Here is a 20,040-nt window from a genome sequence, read left to right as displayed (position 1 = left end):
TGAGTTTGAATATGACAGCATAGTTTTTTCATTCTCTACAAAGAAAGAAAATGATATGTATTACTCCACGGGGACTTGTTGAATCAAAAAGAAGTTTTAGGACTTGGGAATGATGACTGTCGGGCTCTGCTTTATCTAGAGATATTTGTCTTGGGAATTCAGTATTTGAAATCTGTCCTATCTTCATTGCCTATGATGATTTTATTTAGTAGCTTCAAAGCAAATAAATGTACCCCTCATACCCAGTTTTTTTCAAATGCTCAGAATTTTTAAATTTAGCTATTCAACATTTATTCTTATGCCTACATCTACATAGGCAACATCCTTCTATTTGTACTTGGAGGTCTCTCTTTGTTTCTCTCCCCCCTGATTTTTGGAACTGCCAGCTAACATTTTACACTTTTGCTTTTTATATTCTATTCATTATGCTACCATTATTCAGAGACTAATATTCTCCTCTTTTTTGAGACAGAGTCTCACTTTGACACCCTTGGTACAATGCTGTGACATCATAGCTCACAGCAACCTCAAACTCTTGGACTCAGGCAGTTCTCTTGCCTTAGCTTCTCAAGTAGCTGGGACTTACAGGTGCCTGCTACAACGCCCAGCTGTTTTTAGAAACAGGGTCTTGCTCTTGGTCAGGCTGGTCTCAAACTCGTGAATGCAGGCAATCCACTCACCTCAGTCTCCCAGAGTGTAGGGATTACAAGCGTGAGCCACCTTGCCTGGCCTAGACAACTAATATTCTGTGACCTTAGAAAGCAAGTGAGAAGTGGTCCAGCTTCTAGATTTACACATTTAATTTCACTTACGGTTTGGCCTTGGTAGTAGAAAATTAGGACCTAGCAACATTTATAGCTCTTAAGCCTATAGGCACTAGGGTGCCTGCTTTTAGCAGAATATCCCCACATTCTTCAGAGGGGTTGTCAGAAGAGACATCCTTGCAGAAAGGATGTTTTGCGTTTACCTGTAGAGCCCCCACTAAGCAGGGGGAGAGCCTGTAGTGGCCAGCAGAGTCCAGCAGCCATGCTATTGCAGCTGGACTGAATGTGTACGTGGTACAGACCAGGAGCTCAATCCCTGTGCTCACACATTAGAGTGAATGTGAAGAGCTTAGCAGGTCCCACTCTGCTGATATAATTCGTTAGGATTAATGAACAACAACAACATTAAAATCTATATTCTTTGAAAGAGTAATTTACTTTTTTGGAATATATCAGAATGATAACTAATTTTTTTAATTTTAACTTTTTTTTTTTTTTGACAGAAGAACCAAGGATTATCCCCCTTTCTTTCTTTTTAGAGACAGAAGCTCACTTTATTGCCTTCGGTAGAGTGCTGTGGCATCACAGCTCACAGTAACCTCCAATTCCTGAGCTTAGGCGATTCTCTTGTCTCAGCCTCCTGAGTAGCTGGGACTACAGGTGCCCTCCACAACACCCAGCTATTTTTCTTTTTGTTGTTGTTGCAGTTTGGCTGGGGCCGGGTTTGAATCCGTCACCCTCGGTATCTGGGTGCCCTACCCACTGAGCCACAGGTGCTGTCCTACCCCTTTCTACTTCTATGAATTTCCCAAGTTTTTTTAATTAGTGTGTACTAATATTATGCATACTTTATTTAAACATTCTTACAAATTTGTATGTTTATCATTTTAGAACTTTGGTCAAAATGTTTTTTTTTTTCAATCTTACTGCATACATTGAGTAACCATAGACATCTAAGATAAAAACCTTGATGCTGAATCTGATACCTAGTCAAACCAGATTTTCAATTGTTTATCTTTTTAGTCATTGTCTACATGCATATTCAATTTTTGTGCGTTTCTCATGTTATTACAGGGCTTTATATCCTACTTTCTCATTTAAATATCACTTCAAGAATACTTAACTTTTTTTGTTATCATTGGTTTTATTAGTCTCTTAGAGATAACCAATAGAGATAAACCAGGCTTTAAAAGCCTGGTGTGTGTGTGTCCCCACATTTCTCTTTGCTTGTATAGTCACATATACACACATAGGAAGTTCAGGTTTTTATTTTGTGAAAATTAAATCATATTCTACAACTTGCTGTTATTATTGGTGTCTGCAGGTAGTGAGCCATATCATCAGAAGTTAACTCATAAATACGTGCGTAGTACTAAATTGTTCTTGTAAAGCCTTGTTATAGTTTTAAATTTTGATTCTATGATTTGAGCTAAATAAAATAAATGAAATGACAAAGCCACTTAAAAATACTTTGGTGAGACACTTTGGAATGTTTCATCAAGGGACTATGAGATATCTTGGAACCAGTTTCTTTCTGGTTATGGGTATATTTATTCAGTTCAGCAAAAAAGTGCTGATAGGTTCAAAGGCCCTTAAAGTGTAGGGCTCACCTTTCCCATTTGCAGTTTCTACACCCATCTACTGCTAGCAAGCGGTCTGGGCAGGAACCGTGACAGATGCATCATTAATCATGCCTCTCAGATTATCTATCACCCGTGCATTTTGATATGTCTGCCATTCAGATACAGATACCTAAGTTGACCTGGACCAGATGAAAGTAATGTTTTTTTGTTAAAGGCCTGTCCAAAGCCTTTATGAGCAGCTGAATTAGCTGAATGTGCAGTAAGGCTATCTGTGTTCTGATCTTGACTGCCACTGCTTGGTTGTGTGACCTTGGCAAGTCACTTGCCTTCCTTTGCTTTTCAGTTCCACCAGCAGAATAAAGGAGTTGGACGAAATGAATTCTCCAGTCTCCTCTTCTCAGTTTGGTTGTTTTTTGATTTTTGTATTTTCCCTTACGTTTGTGCTCAGCCAAAGGTCCTTCCTTCATTGAAGGAAGCCAATGAAGGAAGCTTCAGATTTTGCTTCTCATTTAATTAAGTCTCAGAAAAGTAAAGGGTTAGACTTGAGCTAAATACACATAAATAAAAATAGTTTGTTACCTTGATTTCCAGTTGAGGCTTACGAAGGTTTGTGAAGGTAAGTCTGGAGTAGGGACCAAAGGGGTGGGAGTACAGGTAGATTATGAACCATATTATCCTTAGGAATTGCATAATCCCAGGAGTTGGGGTGAGAACATCCTTTATTCCCCAAACATTTTTTTTCTCCGTCAGGTCCTGAAACTTGAACCCTCTTCGGAGTGTATGCCTCTGCTCTTTTGTGATGCCCCGGCATGCACTATGCTGGGGACATCACACCAGTCATGGAACCTGCCCAGGAGTCAGGAGGCAGCCTGTAGGGGCAAGGTAAGTGCGCTGGTTTGTTTTGTAGCTATGTTGTGTGGCTTTGTGAAATGTTAAATATATGCATTTATGCCCTTTGGGATATAGAGTGGCATTTAATCATTATATCCCAAGAAGCATAATAGTTTTAATTGTGCAAAACCGCACAATATAGTTAAAAAATACAACCAAAAGCACAACCCTTATGCATATCTTTAAAGGCTGACTGCATATTCCTGAAAGGTTCCATGGCTGGTGTCGCATCTCTTGCATAGTGTTTGTGAGAGCTGTTGATCCCCTCAGGGCAGCCCACCACAGCACCTCAGAAGTGGGGAGCAGTGAGTTTTCATGTGATCTTTTTGTGCCGATTGCCTCCTTTCAGTGTATTTGGCATGGAAACTAGATTTGATGATTCTTTTTGCAGGATGCCTTTAACCTTAGCTTTAATGGCTGCAGAATGTTTGTGTTTGATAAAAACAAGTGAGTGAATGGTGGCTCTTTGGGCTGACTTGCCTTCTAGAACTTAGGATGTGAGAGTATTCACTCTTCTGCTTAGGGGTGCAGGACAGTGTGTGTGGGTGTGTTCATGAACATCTGGCCACAGAATGGTGTGACTGATTTATTCACATGTGAATAATAGCTGACATGGCTTTCTGAATTGTGGAAAAAACAGATTCATCGAACAGGCCCCATCGGACAGTGTTCACCCGAGCCATCGAGGCATGTGATCTCCACTGGCAGGACAGCCACTTGCAGCACATTATCAGCAGTGACCTATACACCAACTACTGTTACCATGACGACACTGAAAACTCCCTCTTTGACTCCCGAGGGTGGCCCCTCTGGCATGGTAAGTGGCCAAACCGGAAAGACATTTCCATGACTTACTTCTTTGTTTAGTTTCTATAGCATTATTGGAGTGGGAGGTGGAGAATTGAGGGATTCAATGGGAGATGGATGAATGCTTGGCAATAGGAGCTGAGTTTTTCATTCAAATCCAGATTTTGAAATGATTTCTCGTGTCTTTTTAATATTATTTTGGGAGAAACATCTTACTAGTAAATCTTTTTTCTAAAGATACATCTTAACAGTGGCAACTTTATTCCCTTGACTTTCTGTTTTAGAACATGTTCCTACAGCCTGTGCGAGAGTGGATGCATTACGTTCTCATGGGTACCCCAGAGAAGCACTGAGACTCGCAATAGCTATTGTTAATACGTTAAGACGACAGCAACAGAAACAGTTGGAAATGTTCCGAACTCAAAAAAAAGGTGAATGTGCAGGAGTTGGTTTCCATTGGAATGGGATTCTCGGTGATGATGTCACTGAGTTTTGTGTTCTTCTGGGAGAGGTGGCTTTTAAAACTAGAGCTATAGAGATGGCTTTATTCACCTCTCATTTAAAAATACTTAAGAGCTTAATTTCCATGAGAAATTTTAGGCATTTTATTTCTTAGTTGAATGTTTATAAGAAAAGATTTTGTTTTAAACTCTTAAACTAGTTAACTTTTAAGGGAGAAAATTATTAATGTTTTAATAACTATTTAGTATTAATTTAAAATTCATGCTAGTCAGATACCTTATTTTGTGAAAGTGCATTTTCATTCTGACAGTAAGAGCTAGGGGTAGACTGGCTCTGCTTGAATCCCAGCAGTAGGTCCCAGCTGGGTGACCTTAGGCAATGACTTTTTCTCTCTGTGGTTTAGGGTTCTCTTCTGTATAACGGTGCTTAGCAGAGGGCCTGTCTCTTAAGAGTTGTTGAGAAGATTAAACAAGTTAATTTCTATAAAGCACTTAAAATGAAGCCTGGCACAATGTGTATATACTCTAAAACTTTTTAGTCATAATAGTAAGTACATTAGGACATGATATTTATTTAAAGTGGCCAGAAGAGAACTATAGGATATTTCATGTTCTGTGAAATGACATTTGATGAGCTTCCAGCTGACAGGACACATTTATCTTCTCTTTATCTCAGCTTATTAAAAATGAACCAAAACCTCTCAACTAAAATATCATCCTTAATAAAAAAGAAAATCACAGAGTTGACAACAAAACAAACTTGCCAAAGAAACATAAAAGTAGGAATAAGAAATTCATGGAATAATTGAGAAAAGCATAAATATTTCCATGCCTCAATTCCTCTTTCTTACACAGAGCTACCCCATAAAAGTATAACCTCGATAACCAATCTGGAGGGCTGGGTCGGCCATCCCCTGGACCCTGTGGGTACTCTCTTCAGTAGCCTTATGGAAGCCTGCCGCATCGATGATGAGAACTTTTCTGGGCTCTCGGATTTTACGGGTAAAGCCATTAACATTTGTCTCATGTGATTTTCTTTTCCTGAATGCTAAATGGTATTAAGTTGTGTTTTTACTTAAAGTTTACAGGTCCATGTAGTTAACAGGACCTATGATTAGCAGGAGAGCAAGAAAATGGGCACCCGGATGCTGGCAGCATATGTCACGAACTTTAGAAATATTTATTCTATTCTAACAGTGATTCTGCGTATAAGAATGATCTCCATTATGACTATTTTCAAGCATAAAGATATAAAAAGGGGCTGTGCATCAATAGCATGTAGTTCTAGGAAATTTAGTTCAGGTGTATTTTAAATTTGTCTTTGCATTGAAAGTGACTTGTCAATTAAGTTTTTTTGTCTATTTTAAATGCTATTTAAAACTGTTTTACATCACACATTCCTTTAAAGCTGTGTTTTTGGATTTCTCTTTTTGGCCTTTTAAGACTTAAGCATCATCCTTCAATAAACTGTCCAAGGCAGTGGGTGGACCTAAGGAAGGGAGGAAGGGTTGCTCCTTTATTGCTCCCACGACTTGGGTGAGCTCAGATGGCTAATTATCTTGGCCCTTTCATAATTTTCCCTGTGGTGGTCGCCTTCATGGATTATGGGTGGCCCAAACTCTCATCAGGAGGGTTAAAGGTATGAGTCTGAATTCAGTTGCCCTTTGGAGTTTGATGGTTGAAGTTGTAAATTCAAATAGAAGCACCTTAATAGAGACAAGATAATGCTCCAGGAATCAGTCCTCTATAACTGATCACTCTGGGATAACAAAACGGCCCTTCGAGTCAAGTTACACGTGTCGTGTTCCCTACTGTTTTCATTATAAATTTCAGCATTAAAATAAAATTATGAAAAAAATTTTTTTGCCTAATGAATAAGTTTATTGTTTTAAATCAAGAAATATTCATATAAAATTGGTTGGTTTAGCTTTCAGCAGCTCGCTCCTGAGCTCTAAGGAAGCTTGCCTTCTTTAGAGCTACCCCATCTTTCTTCTGGGCAAGGGACATTTGGGGACGGTTCCATCTCTTCTTTTTAACTTCTCTCTTGGGCTTCTTCTCATAGACTGGGTTATCTCGTATAGCCGCATGAGCTTTCTTATACATCTCCTCCATCATGTCTGGAGTGACGTTGTTCTTTATGTATTGAGAGAACTGTTTTTTGTAAGCATCTTCATCTTCTTCCATTAGGTAACGCATATAATCTGCAACATTCTGTCCCATGATTTGCTTCCGATGTACTTCAGCATTAAATTCCTTGCTTTCAGAATCATAACCAGGGAATCGTTTGGTACTGTGAAGGATAGACAAGCCTCCATCCACAGTTCCCTTCAGGGCTCCAAAAACTTTATTGCCAGTGGTAGTCCTGGCAAGGCCTGCATCCAAATAGCATGTAAAAGCACCAGGCTGACCATTGATGCTTTCCACATTGTATTCATCGCCAGTCACCTCCACTTGGCCTTCATAGATCTTGTCCATGGCAAACCTATTGAGAAACCTGTGGGCCAGCAGCAGGCCAGTACCATATGCTGCAGCATAATTTCTCAGGCCAACCTTCACACCGTGTTTTGGTAGTTCATGTGCATAAGCTGCGCAGACTATCATATCCCCTTCTATACAGGCATAAGCAATCTGACAAATGATGTCTCTGTTAGTCACACGAACTATCATTCTATATTTGGGTGTGTTGTACTTATTTTTATCCTGTATCACCAAGTGTTTCCGAGCATAGTAATCAGTTTTACCCTCTCATCATCTTCTAAATTTCACTTGGTACCTCTTAAAGTAGGCCTTATTCTTGACAACCTTAACAAACCCCATCCTGCAGAATAGAGACCCGCGTCCGTGGCCCCACACAAATTTGCAGCAAATTATGGAAATTTTATAAATACCAATATTAAAGACATTGTTAACTATTACAGTTGTCTTATAATTTTATTATTGTAATGTTTTTTACTATTATTAAATTTTTTTCTCTTAAATAAATAATCTTGGTATCATGTGTCCCTAGATTTATAGTTTTCTCCTTTGATTCATTTTCAGTGGGACAAAAATATTTATAATATTTTAGCTCCGAAAACATATATATTCAATTATTCATGGTCATTTCTTAAAAGATATTAAAAGCTATGCACTTTAGCCTAAAAAAATCATTGTTTTCAGGCTTTCTCAGCACTAAGTGAATAATTCATTTACCAGTACTGGGTAGAAGAAGTATTTGTACCTTCCATAGTACCTGCAGAGGTCGTTTCTGAACTCTGGTTTCTTTTGTGGCATTTTACAGAGAATATGGGACAGTGCAAGTCTCTGGAATACCAGCATTTACCTGCACACAAATTTTTAGAAGAAGGGGAATCCTATTTAACGCTGGCCGTGGAAGTAGCCCTGATAGGGCTTGGACAGCAGCGTATCATGCCTGATGGGCTGTACACACAAGAGAAAGTTTGCCGGAATGAGGAGCAGCTCATTTCCAAGCTTCAGGAAATTGAATTGGATGACACACTGGTGAAAATCTTCCGCAAACAAGCAGTCTTCCTATTAGAAGGTAGCTTGATAAAGAAGTGTTCCACTTATTCAGCCAATTTGATTTGGGTGGTAGTTTTTCTCATGTTAAGAGTATTGTCTGAATGCATTTAATATGGTAGTTATCCTGATTGATGTGGTCATGGAGTGTCCAAAACATGTTCATTGTCTAAAACATAGTGTCACTGAATGAAAAAGTATGGATGTTTAGATTTGTATCATTTGATTTAGGTGGTTACATAGGATAGTTTATTGGAAATAAGCCCCATTTGATGCTGTAAAGCTTTGAAAAGGATCACTTATATTTAGGCTGCGTTCTTCCTGAGGTGAATGCAGTTTTGATAGTAAGTTACTATCGTTAGCCATGTTCCTATTTGTTCGGTCAATTAAATAACAAAATAGAAATTGGTAGATATTCCTTTGAGTTAATTGGCTGCACCATGATGTCTGGGTTTTGAACATGTTGTGTGCATACACAGAAGTCTGAGGGCTGCAGGAGTGAGTTTCCACTGTGCTGACTAGTTTCATAGCGTCTCTGAGGCAAAGTCTAATTTTCCTTTTTATTAGGTCAAGATGTGAAGGGCCTGACTAATTTTGCCCGGCACTGTTTTTTATATTTTTTTCTCAAAAAGGGTAAATATAACAAGTATAGTAGCCTAATCCTTTGCAGATTAATAAGTTGGTGTCTGATGAAATTCCTTCTGTCTCTCAAGTATACGTGTGTTATTCTGGGATTCTTTGTGATAAGGTCCTAAGTGCGGTATCCTCATCTTATATTCAGAACTGCTACATAGGGGGAAGGGATTAAGAGAAAATAGCATTTTAAAACCTCTTTTATTTATCCAAAGCAAAAGACCTATTTGGAAGAAAATCTTTTCTTCAAGTATATTAAAGTAAACCTTAGTAGCATCCTTAATTTTGGTAAAAAATTTCTAAGATTAATTTTTTGAAGCACTCTGCTAAAGTTTTTATTTTTTCCTAAAGGTAAAAATTCTATTTTGACAAATTTCAAGATTGAGCCTGTGTTTAATTTAATTATTTAATTACTATTTTCTCCCATAGTTTCCTTCCATGTAATTTTTTTACATATATCATATATAAGCAATTTCATTGGCCTCAAGCATTTTTTTAATGTCTGGCCATGTTAACTGACTTGAAAAAAAAAATTTTTTTAATTTTTTTCTTTTTATTTATCTATTTATTTTTTATTTTTTGAGACACAGTCTCACTATGTCATCCCCGGTAGAGTGCTATGGCACCACAGCTCACAGTAACCTCAAACTCCTGGGCTCAAGCGGTTCTCTTGCTTCAGCCTCCCAAGCAGCTGGGACCACAGGTGCCTGCCACAGGCCCACCTACTTTTTATTTTTATTTTTTATATAGAGATGAGATCTTGTTCTGGCTCAGGCTGGTCTCGAACCTGTGAGCTCAGCCAATCCACACACCTTGGCCTCCCAAGTGCAGGAATTACAGGCATGAACCACCATGCCCAGCTTTTAACTGACTTTTGATTTCAATTATACTGGAGTTTAGGAAGAGGATATATGGTTTTCAAAGCTGACAATCTATGATCTCTGCTTATAATTTACCTAAGTACGTCTTCATGTTCATTCTCATGAATATTTCTGAACTTTGTCTGAGTCTCTGATTAGTCCATCTCTCCCATCTCCCTCAGTTTTTTATGAAAATTGAGGAAGTCAAGGCTCATCTTTTCCTCCTATCTTAGACCTGCAAGGCCCATGAAGAATGGGTGGGTGCAGGACAGGAGGCCGCCCAAACTGGGGAGCCTAAGGGGCCATTTCTGTAAATCTCAGAAGGAAGAGCTCTGATGAAGTTGACTGCACTAGGGCACTAGTTCTTCGTGCATGTTTACTGTTTGAAAATTTCAGGGGCAAATTATTTAGCAGGCCCAGATATCTGAAAAGAAGCAGCAGTAACCAGTATTTTTGCTGAATGTTAATCTCTCCTGGCCACAATATTGGATGGATCAATTGAGCTATTAGAAAACCACTTCTGGGAAAACTTAGTACAAATGTCTGTTTTTTATTATTCAGTACACCAGAGTTTAGGGATTATCCTAATTATTAATTCATAATAATTCTGTGATACCTGACTGAACAGTTTTGGTTGTTGGGAGGTATAGTAGCAAAGTGTTGATTATGTATCCTTGTTTTCCCTGAATAGTGCAAAAAGGTAACTTGGTTTTTTAAAGGGAAACATTGAAAAACAAAGACAGAGAAGTGAATAATATACAGACAATCTCCAAGTTTGCTATACTTAGTGTGTTGGCCTGGTTGGGCTGCCATCACAGAATACCGTCACTGGGTGACTGTTCCAACAGAAATTTATTTCTCACAATTGTGGAGGCTGAGAAGTTGAAGATCATGGTGCTGGCTATTTGGCTTCTAATAAGGGCCCCCTCACATGACACAGAGAGACACTGTCTGGTATCTCTTTTTAGCAGGACACTAATCATGTTGGATCAAGGTCCCCATCCTTATGACCTCATTTAGCTTTCATTACTTTCAGAAAGGTCCTATCTCCAGATACAGTAACATTAAGAGTTTGGGGCTTCAGCATGTCACATATGGGGAAGACACACATACTTAGTCCATAGCAGTTGGTGACTTCAATTGTGTAGCCTTCCTGTGTGAACTGAGGTGCAAGTGTAATGTTATGTCAACTTTTAAAGAATATTAAATTACCAAAACATTTTAAAATGTCTTAAAGGAAAGGATTTTAATGGATTTGGTAAAATTAGAAATTTAGATTGAATTTTAATTTGTCTAGGTAAAAAATAAGTAGTTTATGTGATTTTTAAGATACTTGAATAATTAAAAAATGCTAACCAAAAAGCCAATTGGATTTTAAAATAGTCCATTGAAATAGTCTAGAATGTATCTTGCTCCTACGCAGCACTCAATTCAGGAACTCCTCTTGCCATTTCTTCTCAGCTGCATTTCTTGCGTTCTAAACTCTTCACCAGAATCATTTTTCTCATGGAAAACAAATATAGCATATCCTCTGAGCAGTGGTGTCATGGTTCATAGTTCTAGAAATTATGAAACAAATGCTACCCAAAGGTGACATGGAAACTAATTTGTTAAACCCTTTATGGTAACTAAACCTCAAAGTACCTAAGTGCAAAGTGGTTGAACTAACCACTGTGGTTTCCTTTCAGAATTTATTTTAAAAGTCCGTGTTGCCCTTCTCAGAGCAGCTCTCAAGGAGCACACAGGGGAAGTCAGCTCTCCCACCAGGCCTGTCAGAACTTACTAGGAAGTGAATTTTGACAGTTTAAATGTAATTTTGCTTTTAAAATTGGCCTTCTGGCGTCCAAAGGGTAATAAATTTCCAGTTAGTTTAATTCTTTTATTTTGCCTATAGTGAGGATCAAATGGGTAACTATTCTTTTTGTTAACAGTCACTTTCTGGAAATTAATGTCTTTTTCTGTTTATTAATATCTATTTCTGCTTATTAGAAGCAACAGTGTGTAAAGGCTTTGTATTGAAAGCTGTGGTTGGGAATCCTCCCAGACCCAGGGTGGGTCCCAGAGTCTCACTGTGGAGTCGTCTGCACATTTGCAAGTCTGGATGCTCAGATGTTGGACACATTGAGAAAGGACGTTTCTCAGAGTCAATGAAGTTTTCGGCGTTAGGCGGGTTCCTTCTCTGAGAAACTTGCATCGTGAACAAGCTGTGCCTCTTTTTTAGCTGTGGGGTAGTTGGGAGATTGATTGTTCATGAAGACTGTATTGTATATTATACCCCACAGAATCTTTTTTGACTAAGAATTTTATTCCTTTCTACTGTATCACTTAGATTAAATTCTTAATGACAGATTAGCTTACAGATATATATATATTATAACTTTACATGAAAAATTTAAAGTATAATTTAGAAGAAGTATTACTTCATTTTTCAGTAATGTAAAGTGTGTGTGCTCTCTTCCCACAGCCGGACCATATAGTGGTTTGGGTGAAATAATCCATCGGGAGAGCGTTCCAATGCACACATTTGCCAAGTATCTCTTCACCTCTCTCCTACCTCATGATGCTGAACTGGCATACAAAATTGCACTGAGAGCAATGCGGTGAGTACTCACAGCCCAGCCCGATAGAGGCAACTCACATTCCCCGCTGGGAAGCATGGCTGTCAACTGATTTCTCATTCATTCGTGTTTCTTATAGGCAGCAGAAAATCTAAAGAAACTATTTACGCTTCCTGGATTGTTGTGGAGGTGATTTGTGTGCTTGTTTTGCTTTTGTTTTAAAGTAAGGGAAGAATTGTATCCTTGACTGCTGTCAAATTCATTTGTTACTTTTTCCTACTTTTTCTTGAAGCATTGGGAATAGAGCACAATTTTAGGCCACATTCAATTATGAGACAGCAACAATTAAAACCTTTCTAAATAATTGTTTTGAAAAAATTAGATTTTTGAAACTGGTAAATAGTAAATACATTTGATTGAGTATAATTGATCCACCTTCATGCCTGCTGTAATCCCACATTCAAGCAGCTGTACAAGAAGGCCACTGACTGCATCACCAAGGCACATGGGTGGCCTGTGGGGGCTGAGAACAGATGGGTGTGTGTCTCATGTTGAAGGAGTCTCTGTTCAGGGGCCTTCAGGTATGCCGGCCTCAGCTCTGACTGCCTCAGTCTCTTCATCAGAGCCTCCTTTTCAGTAATAACAACTGAAAGATGTTCTTTGCCACTCGCCTTTTTATTTGCCCATCCCTTTTTAAAGCTGACTAACCTAATAATTATTTTTATTCCAAATTTGTTCAGGGAAGAGTACTTTTTGTTGAGTTCAAGATTATATTTTTTAATCTTATATGTAACCTTTAAATTTTAAGAAAGGAATATCTGCCTTTCTTAAAGCATCAACCTTTTCTCTTCTTCCTTTTAAAAAAAAGTTGATAAAACATTCCTATATTTCTAATGGAAACTACAGATTGACAACCTTAGTGTTACCTGAAGACAAGCCATGTACAGACCTAAAAGCTGAGTGTGCTGAAGAATAGTTTGATCTCCTAAGAACCTTTTCATCAAAGATTCTATCTCTGTAATCAGTGTAGTAGATTTAAAACCAAATCCTTCCCTTTGAGTTGCCAGTAGTCTTCGTACTCTGCACTAAAAGTATTGAGTATGGTTTATAGCTATCAAGAAGCCTTTAGATGCAGTGATGGGGGGTGGTTTGTGTGTCCATGTGTGTTAAGGCTCATGTTCTTTAATTTGCTATGCTTTCTGTGGCAACATGAAATCTTACCAACCTATTAGAGAATCCTTATAAATACTCTTGTGTTTATTTTTAAAATCCCCCAAAGTAAATCAATAACATAAACAGGAGTTCCCAACAAATTGTGTTATACCACTCACTTTGTATTTTAGAGGACTATTTTATAAGAAGTAGATTCCTATTCCCAGTTTTAGAAGATAACATGGAAGTTGTCCTATGAAGACATATGCTCAGCTGTATACTTATTCAAATCCAAGGAATTCTTCTCTTGTCTTGAAAGATGTTAATGTTATGATGCCACCAGATGCTATTGCTACTACCGCTGGCAAAGTTTAAGGGCAAAATAGCTTAAGGTTTCTGTGTGGTTTGGCTTATGTAAGGGTGTGTGCCAAGCAGAAAGGCCTGCTTTTCTAATGTTCGGAAGCTCATTTATATGTGGCCTTGGTTGCTGCCAAGGCAGCTTTTTCATGGGAATACTAGCAGGGTACAGGGGAATTGTTTTCCACCTTTCTCCTCCACCTGTCACCACTAAGCCAGCCAAAGGCCTGCCATGGGATGGAGGTAATGTGACCTACCAGAGCATTTCAAGGCAGCCGGGGAATAAGAAGGAAAAGAGAGGTGTAGCTTGCTATCTTGCTTCTTAGTCCTTCTGGAAGGGGGAGGCCAAGGAAGGGCATCTTCGGCACTCATTTCTCATCTTCCCAGGTACGTTGACTAGTTTTCTCCATGGGCATCTCTGACGAGATCTGCCTGTGAATACAGAAACGTTCTGAGTTTTTTAAAAAGCTAAAATAGTAAACCTGCCAATTTATTCTTATTACTTAATTGCCTGCCTTGCCACTCTCTCTAGTGCTGACATCTCTTTCTGCCTAGATAAAAGGGAAAGGTGAGTCATTTGGCTCACTAGAGTCCTGACTGCTCTTGGCAGGGGCGTGGGGGAGGGGGGTCTTGAGGCCAGCATGACGCTGTGACCCCGATAACACCTGGCATATTTGAACAAAGGCTAGCGTTTTGATAACTGTATAGGAATTATTTCTGTTGTAGCTACTCTACCTGTCTCTTTGGTACCTACATTTAAAAGAGATCACTAAACATGTACTTTGTTTTCAAGAATTGTTTTTTGTCAAGATAGTCTTAAAAATAGATTGATTAAAATGGAATTTATCAGTTTTGCACACAGAATTTATGCAAAACTGTCAAGGGACAGATGCTTGGATCAGTTGCACTCATCTTTTCTAATATGATTGTAGAACTCATTCTAACTTCAAATTTTTGAAGTCCTAAGGAAATGATTCTGCATACAGTATGAATTTATGGAAAGGAGGTCATTTCTGTTTTACTTCCCCTCTTATTTTTTAATAGGCTAAGCTTATTGGTCTCAATTATCCACTGCTCCCTGAAATGTGTAGTCTCAGTCTTAAATATCTGTTCACTATTGGTTTCTGTTGATTTTTATTTTTAAATGAGTGATAATATTAAAAAATGGTAGATAAACATCAAGACTCGTGTTTCAGAATCTTCGTTGCTACATATTTTGATTTCTCCCAATATTACTATTTTTTGAATGATGCTAAAGAAAGGAAATCTATTGAGTTTGGGTGGTAAGCAGTTAACAAGGTTTGGATGATGAACAATTAATTATTGTTAAAAGGAAGTAAATAATCCAAACACCTGGATATCTGGCAGGCAGATAGCAGAGTGTGGCCACACTAGCTCTTTGTGAACCGGGAACCTGCATAATTTCTCCCAGCATCTACCCACTCCTCTGGCTTCTGCCAGCCAGTCTTTATGGCCAAGGCAGTGGACAAGTAATAACGGGGGGCCACCTTCCTTGTCTTTTTATGGCAGGTTACTAGTATTGGAATCTACTGCTCCGTCAGGAGACCTCACTCGCCCACACCACATTGCATCAGTTGTTCCCAACCGCTACCCTCGTTGGTTCACTCTAAGCCACATTGAATCCCAGCAGTGTGAGCTGGCGTCCACCATGCTAACTGCAGCCAAAGGTAATGTATTATCCTGGGCCTCTTAATTGCTGTGTTAGTTTTCCTTTTTTGCCTTTTTAAGGGTCATGTTTTCTATCAAATTCTCAATCGTGGTGTTAATTTCAGGTTGTAAGGGATCCTTTTCTTTAGATGTTACCTTATGAGGCAAAACAGGTGCTACTAATTTGAGCCTGGCATTTTCCTCGCTTACCTGCATCCTTAAAGTTGCTGCCAACAGAGTTTAGATGAGCTATTGTGCCAAGAAAATGGAAATGGTTGAGATTAAGAAGCACAGTAAAGAATTTGGTTATATATTTTTTCTTCCTGAAATATTCACCAACACATAAGTAAGTAAGAACTAGGAGAACTGTTCACTATCTTATGTTGGTTCTGGTTCATACGTGCTTTTGGTCATGGAGGCTGTGTCTCAGTGTATTTCTTTGTGGAGCTGAGATTCATAGACATTGTACTAACTATGGGACCCTTAGTTGTAATATCTGTGCCATCTGTGAACATGTTAGGTAAGTTAATTTGTGCTTTTTAAAATTTTGTATTGATTGCTTTTTCCCCTCTCTTTGTGTATGTGTGTGGCTTTATAGATATATGTACATATACACATATATACACACACACTCACACACTTTTCTTTTTTTTTTGGTCTACTTGTGTTGCTTTGATTTGATTTGGTTCGGTTTTCCCTTGTTCTTTGCAGGCGATGTTCGGAGGCTGGAAACAGTATTAGAATCCATCCAGAAAAACATTCACTCCTCATCACACATCTTCAAACTTGCCCAAGATGCATTTAAAATAGCAACTCTCATGGACAGTTTGCCAGACATCACCCTTTTGAAAGTGTCTCTGGAACTGGGCCTGCAGGTATGTGACTTTCCTGGGCATCAAAGACTGCTAAGTCAAGTTGCATTTGAGGGTGGTTTTTGTTTGTTTGGATTTTTTAGTGCAGGTAAATGACTCAGGCGCACATGGCGGTTAGTCTTCGGGAGAGCACTGTGTTTCAGAGCTGTAGTCTCTCCCGCCTGAACCAGACTGTTGTGTGAGGGCAGGGACTTTCCTTATTTGCATCTTTCAATCAAAAAATCATTTTTTGAATTGCAGCCTTAACATCGTTGTTTCTCCCTGGAGTGAATGGAGAAAAATTACTGCTAGCAAGAGACTTAAATAAAGCTAGTACGCATAATAAAAGATTCAATTTTTAGGATTAAATTTTTAGAGGAAGTATGAATTTTTATTGATGTTTGCATTTTCATAATGGATGGACCATTCTAGCTCCTTTTTATAACTCTGAGAAAATTAAGTAAAGGCAGGGCTATGGGGCCAGAATCCAGTTTCAGATTTCAGTAGAACACAATGCCAAGAGCATTTTGAGTTAGTCATGCAGTTGGGTGTTTGCTTCCGTATGGTCTCTGAACAGACGACCCTGTAAACTAGGAACTAAAAAGTTTCCTTCTCCTTTTCTCCTGGAGTGTCTATGAACATTTGCTCTTTTCCCTACTAAAAAGCAGTGAAAGAAACTGTTATACCCTGAGTACCTACAGGATGGGGAATAGAATGTCATGTTTCGGTGATTAATCTGGTTGTTTTAGTTATGTATTCTCCTTTCTAGTGATTCATGGAGTTTAAACAAGTGGGAACTGTCCCTACCACTGTGACATTGAGCACTGGATACGCAGAAAGTATAAGATACTGCTTTTAAGTTGTACGGTGACAGTTTAGAAGTTTCTTTTTAAAAATAAGTTCTTGTTATTTGGTTCCCTTTGTTATCTTTTGCCTCATCTTAAAGTTATGATGTAGGTAGCGCCATCATATGAGCTTTCTGGTTATTTGGAATTCTGAGTAAATGGCAGACCTTAGTCGTGGGGTCATTCGTTGTGTAACCTAAGAAGAAATCCCACAGGGTCTTTCTAAGGCTTCAGGAATGTTATGTCCCAGACATTTGAATCTTAAAGCACGGAGAAGTAGGATGAGGTAGATACGTTTGTTTGGGGACACCTTATTAGAAAGTGAAAAACAAAATCAGATCACTGATGATACCAAAGATGAAATTGACATGGGAAATGTTAAAGCTGGAAAGGAGAAGAGGGCATAGACCATATTTAATGCATGAGTCTAGCCTGTTGAATGAGAAAAGAGATGAAAGACGTGCCCAGGACACCACTTCTGGTCAGCAGGCCCACCAGGAGAGCAATTCTTTCCTCCCAGGTTGCAAAGGCCGCCTAGGAAAGCCATAGACAAATCCAAATTTATGTGTAGAGCTAAATAATGCTTTTCATGTTCCTAGTAGTTTTTGTCTTAGGATAGACTTTTTTCCCATTGAGGTAGGATAATTTTTCAAAACATTTAATTATCCTTTTTTAACAGGTTATGCGAATGACACTGTCAACCTTAAATTGGCGCCGGCGGGAAATGGTGAGGTGGCTGGTAACGTGTGCTACTGAAGTGGGTAGGTAAATTCTGAGAAGCTTTCTCAGGCACCTCAGAATAGGGCCTAACTTGTCATTTACAGATACAAGAACATTTTCACTCTCTTACCTTGACTTCCGCAAGGCTCCTGTTCCTTCCAGCAACCTATGGGGCTTTCATCCTTCCCACCCACAACCTTACACATTTGCTTTATCATCTAAACTGTCACATTTGTGGAGCTCTAACCTCTTATTTAAAATGGAATAAGTTGCTGAGCATGGTGGCTCACTCCTGTAAGCCTAGCACTCTGGGAGGCCGAGGTGGGTAGATTGCTTGAGCTCAGGAGTTTGAGACCAGCCTGAGCAAGAGCAAGACCCCATCTCTACTAAAAATAGAAAAACTAAGTGGGTATAGTGGTGAGCACCTGTAAGTCCCAGCTACTTAGAAGGCTGAGGTAAGAGGATCACTTGAGCCTGGAAATTTGAGGTTGCTGTGAACTATGACCACAGCATGGGACTCTACCCAAGGCAACAGAGTGAGACTGTCTCAAAAAATTAAATTAAATTAAATTAAAAATGAATGTATAAGTCAGTGAGTATTCAATTCTGTTCATATAAAGTTACCTGGTTGTACTGAGTTTTTTCCTCATTATCCAAACATCATAGTATCCAGCAGGGAGATGATGTCTACTAGGTATGGTTTAGCTTTCATATGTGTAAGAAATTGCAGCTAGCTGTAAGAATATCCTCTGGCTCCCCATAAGCTGTATTCCCTCTGAGACATTGGGTCAATAAGAAAGCAAATTGTACAGTTCCAGCAAGAATGCCAACAGAAGCTTATGGTGGCTATTAAAAATAAATGTTGGTTAAACTATCTTTCTTTTTTCCTGTTTGCATCAGAAAAGGATATACACCTCTTGCTGAGAAGACACTACCATCTCAGTATTTAGATACCAACACAGCAGATACTGTAAAATCATTCTTCTTATTTTATTTTTATTAATGGGTAATGGTTTATTGTTTTGGAAAACAGGAACTTGGTCTCAATATAAATATTATGGTTAGATCATTAAAGTCATGCTTTGGTAAAACAATACAAATACAATACTAGTTTAAGAATTGCCAAACAACTCTTTTATCCTTGCACGCAATTTCTCTCTGAGATTTGGTACTTTTCTTTTCAAATCACTCACCTTTAGAATTTTCCTACAAGTAAGGCATTTTGGGTCTGTGTGCTTATAATGGTTATTTTAGAGAATTGGCCAACCATTTCCAACATCGAAGTCATCTATAGATCTGCTTCTATTGACTTTTTCTCTTGATTGCAGGCCTCATTTTCATCCTTCTTTGTGTGTCATAAACTTTTATATTATGTGTACCTTAAACTTAGAAAGAAACATACACAACATGGGAAATCCCTGTTATGGTGAAGATTGCAGTGTTTCTGCCTTGTATTCTGTAGTGGATAACTCACAGGAGGCCCCAGTGAACTAAAGTTCATCAGCAAACAGCCATCGTCTGAAATGGCAAGCAGCACAGTACAAATATCAGCTACTCAGAGGATTAGTTCTTTATTATAGGAAGTTCATGTTTGTTACAGGCATTTCGATGAATAGCAATCCATAATGACCTTATTCCAAAGGGTTGCTCCAGGCACATTACCTTACCGGATTTCCTGGCCTGGCTATGTCCTGTGATGGTTAACCATGTAAGCACTGATGATAAAAGTGGAAGGAAGGCAAGACCTCTGCACAGCTTCCTTGTCAGTAATAGGGCCCGTTTGTGTTCCTTGCAGGTGTTTATGCCCTGGACAGCATCATGCAGAGCTGGTTTACCCTCTTTACTCCCACTGAGGCCACGAGCATAGTTGCAACCACCGTGATGTCCAACAGCACCATTGTCCGCCTCCACCTGGACTGCCACCAGCAGGAAAAGCTGGCCAGCAGTGCCCGGACACTCGCATTGCAGTGTGCCATGAAGGATCCACAGAACTGTGCCCTCTCTGCGCTAACCCTTTGTGAAAAGGATCACATAGCTTTTGAGACGGCGTACCAAATTGTTCTCGACGCTGCTACGACCGGCATGAGCTACACACAGCTCTTCACAATAGCACGGTACATGGAGCACCGCGGGTACCCCATGAGGGCCTACAAGCTGGCCACCCTGGCCATGACCCATCTCAACCTGAGCTACAATCAGGACACACACCCTGCCATTAATGATGTTTTGTGGGCCTGTGCACTCAGCCACTCCCTTGGTAAAAATGAGCTTGCAGCTATAATACCTCTGGTGGTCAAGAGTGTCAAGTGTGCAACGGTACTGTCAGACATTTTGCGCAGGTGCACTCTGACCACTCCTGGCATGGTGGGAC

General features: G+C 39.2%; 1 protein-coding gene and 1 pseudogene across 2 annotated transcripts in view; one reads left to right on the top strand and one right to left on the bottom strand.

Moving 5' to 3' along the window:
• The window catches only part of ZSWIM6 (zinc finger SWIM-type containing 6), a 200,894-nt gene that overhangs the window by 178,705 nt on the left and 2,149 nt on the right, over window positions 1-20,040 (top strand). Inside the window, exons 7-15 of the mRNA XM_023507586.1 lie at window positions 3,879-4,055; window positions 4,330-4,476; window positions 5,362-5,508; window positions 7,787-8,047; window positions 11,983-12,118; window positions 15,116-15,273; window positions 15,965-16,128; window positions 17,629-17,710; window positions 19,465-20,040. The exon at window positions 19,465-20,040 is cut by the window's right edge and continues 2,149 nt beyond it. Of these exons, the coding sequence (XP_023363354.1) occupies window positions 3,879-4,055; window positions 4,330-4,476; window positions 5,362-5,508; window positions 7,787-8,047; window positions 11,983-12,118; window positions 15,116-15,273; window positions 15,965-16,128; window positions 17,629-17,710; window positions 19,465-20,040 (1,848 nt within the window). The remainder of the gene's footprint in view (window positions 1-3,878; window positions 4,056-4,329; window positions 4,477-5,361; window positions 5,509-7,786; window positions 8,048-11,982; window positions 12,119-15,115; window positions 15,274-15,964; window positions 16,129-17,628; window positions 17,711-19,464) is intronic.
• On the bottom strand, window positions 6,381-7,363 carry LOC100951819 (annotated as a pseudogene). Its single transcript, XR_001161767.2, has one exon. The product of XR_001161767.2 is annotated as a 60S ribosomal protein L5 pseudogene (transcript).

Source organism: Otolemur garnettii, unplaced genomic scaffold (assembly GCF_000181295.1).
Source record: "Otolemur garnettii isolate 467f Iridium unplaced genomic scaffold, OtoGar3 scaffold00005, whole genome shotgun sequence".
Lineage (NCBI taxonomy): Eukaryota > Metazoa > Chordata > Mammalia > Primates > Galagidae > Otolemur > Otolemur garnettii.
The sequence above is the reverse complement of the archived record's forward strand: the minus strand, read 5'-3'. Positions and strand labels throughout refer to the sequence as shown.